Source organism: Lasioglossum baleicum, chromosome 18 (genome assembly GCF_051020765.1).
Source record: "Lasioglossum baleicum chromosome 18, iyLasBale1, whole genome shotgun sequence".
Taxonomy (NCBI): Eukaryota; Metazoa; Arthropoda; class Insecta; order Hymenoptera; family Halictidae; genus Lasioglossum; species Lasioglossum baleicum.
In genome coordinates, this window is record NC_134946.1 from 2,174,900 (window position 1) to 2,184,470 (window position 9,571).

Genomic DNA, 9,571 nt, shown 5'->3' on the forward strand with positions numbered 1-9,571 from the left:
ATTGTATGTGTTTTGATGCTTCGTTCTCTCGCCAACCGTAACTGACCGTTAGTTGTTTAAATCGCGATGACTTGTTTATATCTCGTGCGCGGTCCGGTACGAAGATGCGTATGGTGGGAGTAACGAAGGCGCGCGTTGCATGGAAGAGAGTTTCTGGGAGAAGCAGGCGTTTGAGGCCCCCACCCCCATCCGTGTCCGCGCCAGCTATATGGCATCACTGCCTCCCGTTGATTGGTCCGAAGCGATCTGGCACGATTGACAAAAGACGATCGGCAGAGGTTTCGTGGTCGACGGCGACGGTCGACGCCGACCGCGAGGAACGCAGTCCAACTGAGTCCAACGCAGTCTTCAGCAGTGTTCAGCAGTCTCGTGGTCGTGGTCATACGTATTCGTTCCTTGTTGTTCACCAATTTCTTCGCTTGCAGTAAGTACTCTACAAATCTTCGTGCCAAATGAATTTATTAATTGTTTACTCGATAAATATCCAAAATACTATCCCTACTACCCAATGAGGGTCAAAAAGCTCGAGAGTTCTTTATTTTTCATTATTTTTTTGTGGGACTTTCTCCAACATATTTGTGGCATTTTTCTTATGAGAATGATACCAAATATTATATAATTCCGGTGATACTTACTTGTGCACTGAACGATGAAAGTCTCGAGCCAAAGGAAGGACAACGTATAGGAAAGACTTTGAACTGTGCCGGCGCGCACGTAACGACTCTCCGTGTTTCTTCCTTGCGCCCGAAACTTTCATCGTTCATTACACAAGTAAGTATTATCGGAATTATATTATACTTGGTATCATTTGCATTAGAAAAATGCCACGAATATGTTGGTGAAAGTCAGATTGTTATTGGATTTTAGTAATGGTCTCCTGGTGTCGCATTCACACGGATGTACCCGACCAGTATTATGATTACATACCAATGATTACACTCCTTCTGGGACAATGATAGGCCAGGTATTTTGGACATTTGTCAAGTGAATACTGTACTGCGTGATAATATTTTCATGATTTTGTATTTGTTCACAACAGAGACTTTTAGCCAATGGTGAGATATCGTGGCGATTTTAGCCTCAGTAAAGTAAAATTCTCGATAAAATGGGGTACCTTCAACACCCCGTAAAATATAGATACTTTCCCGTCAATTATTCACTACTGTTCAAAAGTATCCGGACACTCACAAAATGTGTAATAGCTAAGCATAGCATTTCGTTGTAATGGCAACGAAGTGTGTAATAGCAACTGTTCATTAGAGTGGAATGTAATTTTATTGTCGAGCAAAATTAGACCGAAATGATTCTAATATAGGGATCTTTGTTTGGTCATTTATTTATTCACACACTTTATAGAAATATTTAAATACACTCGGTTGACACTTTCGATAAAGAAAAAAGTTCCGAAATCATGAAAAAAATACTCTACTAGACGTAAAGCAATCGTGATTGTAATACAAATTAATATGCTTTGCCTCAGGAATATATTATCCGTCGCGAATCGTCTTTTTGTGCGTGGTATCTAATGCATCCGAGCAATTCAAAATAACTTTCAAATACGGAAAAATTATCTTCATGATGAAAAGCGACTCTATTAATTATGCACCAGATTACGAAAGACTTGTATCTTCTCGTAAGTTGCAGATTAAATTATCGAAATGCTTAATTTATAAAGAAAACGTTTTGGCCGCGCATGCGCGCGAAATCTTGCAGAATGTCTCAGCACTGTGCACGAGACAGCACGGCACGACTGGCACGATTATCATAAGTGCCTCATCTCTAGCGACGACAGAGAAGTAGGATTTAAATATCTAAATATCACAAAACGTCAACCTTACAGAGGTCAAGAGGTGATTTGTTGTCGGAACACCTCCATAATACACCGTAGGCGCACCCATGGACAGGCACGTTTCACTTGATGTTCTCAAAGAATTAACAAGACGACACAGTTTGAAAGACAATATAAAGCGGGAGGATTTAATGTTTTATTTTTGGAATGATGAATACACAAGGTAGACAAACAGTGTATATTATTGAGTAAACCATTAATTCACAGATTTTTGTTACAGCATTACAAATATATAATATTAAATCATTTTTCTTGTAAATAGGGAATTTGTGTCGAACTGGATGAAAGGCTGTCAAAATACAAAAGAATCGAAGTCTATCACAAAAGCTCAAGTATGGAAAAACACAGGAAATAAACAATTTCAAGCCAAAAACTATTCAGAGAGTATACAGTCTTATACAGAATGTGCTATGTATGCTCCAGAACACAGTCCTGAATTTTCCGTGGCTATTGCAAACAGATCTGCATCTTTATTTTTTTTAAATAGATACAATGTAAGTAAACATGTAAACTATGCGGTAAATACATATTTCTTTCTATAGATATGTATTTAATGCTTTCCATTGTATTAACGTATTTTTATGTGTAACGCATACCTGTTAACAACGACAAGGATTGTATAAAAGATATTGATTTAGCAATTGAGTTAAATTGTCCTAAGAGATTACATTACAAATTACATATGCGTAAGGTGGAATGTTACTTGAAATTAGGTAATCCAGATTTAGCAAAAGAAATGATCGCCAAAATACGTGAATCGATGGATGATCCCAACTATATTGTACCTTCTATAAAAGGTAAACATAGCACATATGCGTTGATAAGTATTGATATGACATTTCTAAGCTCGAAAGAATGATTTTAATATAGAGATTAAGTTCTAAATGAGTTATGCTTCTAATACATCCACATTTAAATATCAACTTTCAGACGATATTGAAAAACGAATTTCTGGAATAACATTTAATGGACCATGTACACCAGACGAGTCGAAAAATATCGATGATCCGTCAGACTTTAGGTCTATGCTAATGTTCGATGAAAATCCTAATTTTCCACATGCATCGTCGAGCATCGATCGAAAGTTCAACGAAGAACTGGGGAGACATGTAGTAGCAAATAGATTTATAAGAAAGGGCGAAGTCCTGTTTTTAGAAAAACCAGTAAGCTTTGTACTCCGGAATGATTGCAAAGTGAGTCGTATTTGTCAACACTGTAATCGTCTCTGCACAGACATTCCTGTACCGTAAGTAATATACAAGTAAAGTATAGTTATAAACAAAATACTTTATGAAAACTATTGTAAAAATCATGAATTATGTTGATTTAGGTGCTCAAAGTGCTTGAATACTTTTTATTGCGACACAAATTGTTTGAAAGAAGCATGGTCTTCGTACCATTGTTGGGAATGTCAAATGGGTCTGTTGAAAGAATGTTGGACTGGACAACTTGCCGTGAAACTTTTACTAGTATGTACAACAACAACGGATACAATCAAATTTAATGAAATGCAAAATTTGATAACTAATTTTGATAAAGTACCCCTAGAAGATTTGATAATGCACTGTCTTGTAAGTAACACAACAGTATTGTGAAAACAAGATTTTTTGTATAACTTATACAATTAAATGTTAAATCTTACAGACATCTGTCATACTTACCACGTATTTAATGGAACACACCGATTTCTTTCAAAGAAACGACCTTAATGATTTTGCAAGGAAATTTGTTGATAACAGTTTCAATTCCAACTTCCATGCTATAACAGATGATAATAAACATCTTTACGTAAGCTCTTTACTTCTACGATATATCCTACAAATTATTTCCAATTGTAGTTCAATGCATATGACCAGTCTACAATCGAGCGAAAATCATTTGTCTATCGGTCTCATAATTAACACAGACCTTGTAGCTATAGGAATTTACCCGTCTGCAAGTATGATGAATAATTCTTGTGATCCCAACATAGTTATCAAGTAATTATTTCTTTTTTTTTTTGAGACACTTGAATTACATTAGTTAATAATACGTTATTTTTATTATTATATTTTAGTTTTATGGATCAATACCAGATCGTTAAAGCATCGAGGGATATTGCCGCGAATGAAGAAATTTCGATGAGTTATGGTACATTAAGAGTTTTCAACGTGTTAAACATGGATATGTGCGTTTTCGTTTCATCGCTTACTTAGTATTGTTATCCATAGGTCCCGATTACAGGCATACATCAACAGAAGAAAGACAGGAACTACTGTCAAGATCGAATTATTTTATCTGTAATTGTAAACGTTGCACTCAGCCAAATCTGAAGTATTTCGTGGTATGTAAATATACACAGTTCATTCTTTTTCAAATAATTTAACAGTTAAATTACAATCATTTTATCACTGCAGGAAAGGTTCACTGCCATGAACTGTTCGAAATGTAACGGTGCAGTGTGCAACATCAAGAATTCTTTATTTTGTTTAGACTGCTCCGACAAGCCCAAACATTTCCAACAAGATAAAATAAAGCAAGCTGGAAAACTCTTTAACGAAGCTAAGAGTTACATTTTTCAAGAAAATGCTGAAGCAGCTCTTAAGAAATTAGAAAAATGTTTAAATATTAGGAGAAGAATGTTATATAAATCTAATGAAGATATTGTCTCTACATTACATATCATATCAAAATTATATATGTTAAAGGGTATTGTATAAATCAATTATTTGTATGAAATGTTTATTAACTTTATTATAAATTAAATGGGATTATTTTTGCAGGTAAATTGGCAGATGCTAAAAAATGCAGAGAAAGTATAATTGCTGCAGTTATTGAAAGATTTGGACCTTCTAGTATCGAGCTCATGAATATGCTGTATAAACTCGCAAATGTATGCCTTCCCTACATTGAAAAGACGTCGGATACTACTACAAGCTCGTACAAGTAAGTTCGTTATACAGGGTGTTTACCTACAGGTGGGAGAAAATTTAAGGGGTGGTTCTCGACGATAATATAAGACAAAAATAAAAATATATATGAGAATATGTATACAGTGTCCCACTGTATCGAGAACGGCAGAATATCTCGGAAGACAGTATCGTTATCAAAAAAGTGTTCCTACAAAAGTTGTTTGGTATTACGGGCTACGTTACGTGGTATTAATTGTTTTGTTGTGGGTGGAGTGGTGGAGGACATTTCAAGGTCACCTTGATTTTTTTAAATGGAATACTATATTTTTTTCTTTAGAAAATAATAGCGGGTAGTGAGACGAATCCAAAGATGTGCTACATGATATTATCCTGATTTTGATGAAGATGAAAAAAGCTTGTGTTTACATCCTGGATCGGTCGTCGGCCAACAGCCAGCAGCCGCTGCGGAACACTTTTTTGATAACGACAACTGTCTTCCGAGATATTCTGCCGTTCTCGATACAGTGGGACACCCTGTATAAGAATATACATATATATAAGAAAACAATTTAAAAGTGAAATGGCATTGACCCCTTCTACTCGATAATTCCATAGGGCGGATATTAGAAATGTCCTTGTGGATTTTAACGAGTAGGTAGGTTCAATGTCGTCCACCGATTTTTTTAAACATTTTCACCTCGCTGGGGCCCCAAATGAGAATCAAGGTATGCATGCGTTTGTCACTTGATACGAGACTGTCGCGCGCCTGTCTGACGTACGCAACGTATACTTCTGTTAGAAGTGTTGCAGCATTTTAGGCGGATTTTTAATTGTTAATAACTAAATAACGAAGCCGAAATCGCAATTTTTTTATTCTTCATTTTCGTCTTATATTATCGTCGAGAACCACCCCTTAAATTTTCTCCCACCTGTAGGTAAACACACTGTATTTCGTGCATGGAAAGTTTAAAATTTATGATAAATGATATACAGAAATTTTTCATATTATAGAGATCTATTGACAACAACATACGAATATTTGGAACAAATAGAGGAGTTGATAGATCATAATTATGGATCATGGAGTGATGTCTACAAAGTGTACACACATCAAAAACACTTGGTACACATGCAACTTTCCTTCCATCAGTTAAGGCCTCATTAAGTATTACAAATTAATTCGAGGGCCGCAGTCCATATATTTTTGTTTCAATACGAAATCACTGCATTTCAATTCATTCCAGTTGTACAGGTTTTGCAATCCAAATTCACCATTCTGCAAATTTAATTCATTGTAGCCATTTTCTTGGCATTTTCATTAATCAATTTTTAAACGGGAAAGTGCATATTAGGGTGGACCTTAGTTACTCTTGGTGAAAAAATTTTTTCGGAATTTTAATGGTGCGACCCCGTCAATTTGTGCCATTTAGTGAAAAAATAAACCCTGTAAAAAATCAACTCGATCGGGCAATGAGAAGACGTGCCACAACGACTTTGTTTATGTAAAAAAATTAAATTTCACTAAAAATAGGAAAAACAGTTTTTAGCACATTATTTCATTATTAGATGTCATTTTAGACCAATATCTTTAATTGTAATAAAAAAAAGTTATTTATTAACAATTAAATTAATTTGTTTAAACGAAGATTGCAATATTTTTTTGCAATATATTTTGTTATTAATAAATACATACGTTTATAAATATTGGTGGTATTTATTATAAATGTTGACTTAATGTTTTTTTATCGACTGTAGGGTAACGCTGTTTATACTCTGATACAATTTGTAAAATGTCCTGTCTCTCGTTTTCATCTTTGGTAATACAATCGGAATACTCTTTCATTAATTTTACTGCTCGTTCAGCTACATCATTAACGATTTGTAAATTCCCTACAATTCTTGTCGCCGCTTTATAATTATTATCCGCTTCCCACAATGCTGGGTCCTTAGACATAAAATCTATATTTATATCAAATCTAGAAAAGAATTTCAATGTTTGTGTAGAAACAAAATTGTCCATAGTAATATCTATATATAGTTTAATATCTTTTCTAGGAATGACCAATTTTTTACAATTTTGTTCTTCTTCTTTGTTGAGTGCTTCAACCATCTTTTTTTTAATTTCTACAGAAATGTGTGGATCAAAAAATGACAATCCCACATTTTCTGGTGACAAGTACCATAAGTGATTGCTCAGTTTTTGCAACGTAGCATTACTTATGGTTTCGTCAATCTCTTTATATTTCCATAGATCACTTAATAGTTCTAAATCTAACCGGGGTGCTATCGCAGGTACAGTGGTACGTACCCAAGCGAGTATGTATATATTAATTAAAAAAATACAAATACTTTGTATCCATAACTTTTTCTCACTACTTAAATGAAATTCATTCCTAAAAATATAAATTTTTATGCAATATATAGCCTTAGCCATCCACCTCGCATGGTGGAATGCGCCAGGCATCCTAAATCTAACACCTTTAGGTGGAGTTCCGCCTACAAAAATTATCATAAGTTCTATCAGTGCCTTGTAATCATCCCTCGGTTGAATTTGTTGCAAATTGTGTATTGCCGCTTCAATCTTTTTATCAATCTCTATTACATTTTGACGTACAAATTCATCTTCTACGCCGGGCTTAAAATTGTCTTTATTTATTGAACTCCAAGAATTTTTAAATTTCTTAAAAAGAGGAACATCTGGACCCGTCGACTTTTCATTTTTGTATCAAATGCAGCACGTAAAATTAATTCATAAATATGGTGACGGCATGGCAAATACAATAATTCTTTTTCTAATTTTTGTTCCAATAGAACGCAGGCTCCTTGTATTCTGCCGGTGTTGGTTGCGGTCGTATCAAAACAAAGGGCTTCTACTTGCTGTGATAAATTCCATTCTTCTGTCTTAGAGAAGATTGCCGACGCTTGATTGGCCCCACTACCCGATGGTATAACTGGAATTCCCAATAATTTTTTAATTTCCCCGCAACTTATAACTATCGGTAATCGTTCTACATTTTTGTGGCTTATATCTGGTATAAGTGTAGCATCCCAATGAATAGTTATGCCCCTAAGATTAATTTGTCCGAACATTTCTTGCAACTGTGCTGCATGCTCAGACCGATAATTATGTCGATATCTTCGAATAGATGTTCTATTTATTATTAATTCATTTAGGTCATGACCTAAACATTCTGCTGTTGCCATAACAATTCGAATTGCATCACGGTCGCTTATTCTACACGAATCTAAAACAGCTACTAATTTTGGAGTAATAACCTTCTGCTTTCCTCGTCTTTTCTTGGGGTTACTCGGCCCAGGTATATTGTAGTCCTCTGCCTCGGTGTCATCACTGTCAGGTACCTGAGGCTCGTCCGAAAGAATTTCTATGGTTCTTGCTAACGGGACTTCTGTCTCTTCATCACTGGATGTGGACGTTGATTCTAATTGTACTGAATCTATAACGTAAAAATAAATTTGCTATAATTGGAAAATATAAATGTGAAAGCATTAGAAATAACTTCAAAACATTACCATTGATCGATGATTCCTGAGCCCGTTGCCACCGCATCTCTTGTTGTTCCTTCCGCTCTGCTTGTCTTTCTTCTTTCTCTACTAATTTACGATCAATAGATGCCATCGAACCGATTCGTCTCTTTTCCCTCTGCTGCAGGAGGAATATCTTATCTTCCTCTACAGAAATCATTTCTAAGGCATTCGCATGTGCGATATCGAATAAATCCTCTAATGAATCTATAAATTCTTGTTCTCGCTTTCTCTGTAGATCATTTTGGCGATTCGCGGTTTTATTAAGCGTTCGCCATTTGTTGTATAGTTTTTCCACTTTATTAATACTATCCGATGTTTTTTTTATTGGAATTCTCGCCTTTTCCCAGAAAATTTCTACTTCTTTCATCACTAAAGCCGCACTTTCACGTAGATTTAAGTTCACTTTTCGCATATTATAGAACAATACACGTAAAAGTTGTCCGTTGCTTGGTAATTTAGCCCCAACAATTTGTGACTCAAAGTGATTTAATAGGAATAACTGATCACTGCTCCTTGTTTCCATCTTACTCAACTCTCTGTAGTATTTCCAATGCGAGTGCTACGAAGATTCGGCCTAGACTGCAGTGAGAAGTGAGTTCTCTTGTCGATGGACGTACGAAATGAGTTTAGGTATAACCATAAAAGAGGGGAGGCTTCTAAAGGGCCTAACGGAAAGTTTCTGAGGGTCAGTGGAATAGGTAAAAGGTTCTCAGGTAGCTGCAGCAAGCAAAACCTTGCTGACAGGTAACAGTGGTTTTCATTTCATATTGTAGTACTCTTGTACTCTTATACGCTAAAGGTTCAAACTTTCGAATAAATTATTCAAACTTATAAGTAAATATTGTTATTAAATAACCGAGAAATGATACTTTTGGTAAATAATAATAATTTTTTCAGCGGAAATGTTACAATGGAGTTATAGATAGAATTGGAGTAAAACTAGTGAAATTTCCAAACTTCAAGTCAATTGTGGCACCCTTTCCCTTTGTCCTATCGACTTCCGCTTTTGCAGAAATTATTTTATTATCAAATGGAACAAATCTAGAGGGTCGCACATAAAAATTTCGATGGTGGAAAATAAGGTCCACCCTAGTGCATATACAGGGTGTCCCAAAACTCATGAAAATCCCGAAAGGGGGTGGTTCCTGAGACCATTCTAAGACACATTTTCCTTTGCACCAATGTCAACTGCGGCTTTGTTTAGGAGTTATTAACGAAAAACACGGACCAATCAGAGCGCGCCCTGGCCCGGCGCGCCAAGCCGCGCCGGCAAGCGAGTGCCGGT

The 9,571-nt window shown here is 35.6% G+C and overlaps 2 protein-coding genes across 7 annotated transcripts; one reads left to right on the forward strand and one right to left on the reverse strand.

The window, feature by feature from the left end:
* The first annotated feature begins 206 nt into the window (after positions 1–206).
* LOC143217818 (protein-lysine N-methyltransferase SMYD4-like) lies at positions 207–6,385 on the forward strand. 5 transcript variants are annotated; one of them, XM_076442457.1, is made up of 13 exons: positions 467–771; positions 868–964; positions 1,841–2,012; positions 2,112–2,343; positions 2,463–2,646; positions 2,780–3,095; positions 3,180–3,420; positions 3,494–3,828; positions 3,906–3,979; positions 4,060–4,172; positions 4,246–4,537; positions 4,612–4,774; positions 5,752–6,385. In XM_076442457.1, exons 3-13 carry the CDS (start codon positions 1,897–1,899, stop codon positions 5,903–5,905), a joined length of 2,220 nt encoding a protein of 739 aa, XP_076298572.1. In that variant the 5' UTR covers positions 467–771; positions 868–964; positions 1,841–1,896; the 3' UTR covers positions 5,906–6,385. The 5 variants fall into 5 exon arrangements, with proteins under 5 accessions (XP_076298570.1, XP_076298569.1, XP_076298572.1 ...); XM_076442455.1 differs by lacking the exons at positions 467–771; positions 868–964 and adding an exon at positions 207–424 and having other exon boundaries at positions 1,714–2,012; XM_076442454.1 differs by lacking the exons at positions 467–771; positions 868–964 and adding an exon at positions 208–424.
* On the reverse strand, positions 6,372–9,350 carry LOC143217819 (uncharacterized). Of its 2 annotated transcripts, XM_076442460.1 has the most exons (3): positions 8,272–8,962; positions 8,017–8,195; positions 6,372–7,691 (listed from the first exon to the last, which is right to left on the reverse strand). In XM_076442460.1, the coding sequence occupies exons 1-3, from the start codon at positions 8,807–8,809 to the stop codon at positions 7,611–7,613; spliced, it is 798 nt and encodes a 265-aa protein (XP_076298575.1). In that variant the 5' UTR covers positions 8,810–8,962; the 3' UTR covers positions 6,372–7,610. The 2 variants fall into 2 exon arrangements, with proteins under 2 accessions (XP_076298575.1, XP_076298574.1); XM_076442459.1 differs by having other exon boundaries at positions 6,372–8,195; positions 8,272–9,350.
* Between the last annotated feature and the right edge of the window lie 221 nt (positions 9,351–9,571).

Excerpts from the sequence above, each read along its gene's own strand:
- LOC143217818 (XM_076442455.1), top strand. The coding sequence starts at position 1,897 with ATGGACAGGCACGTTTCACTTGATGTTCTCAAAGAATTAACAAGACGA. Across the intron at positions 3,096-3,179 it reads TGCACAGACATTCCTGTACC|GTGCTCAAAGTGCTTGAATA; the intron begins GTAAGTAATATA and ends ATGTTGATTTAG. Across the intron at positions 3,829-3,905 it reads GATCCCAACATAGTTATCAA|TTTTATGGATCAATACCAGA; the intron begins GTAATTATTTCT and ends ATTATATTTTAG.
- LOC143217819 (XM_076442459.1), bottom strand. The coding sequence starts at position 8,809 with ATGGAAACAAGGAGCAGTGATCAGTTATTCCTATTAAATCACTTTGAG. Across the intron at positions 8,196-8,271 it reads TCAGGAATCATCGATCAATG|ATTCAGTACAATTAGAATCA; the intron begins GTAATGTTTTGA and ends TTTACGTTATAG.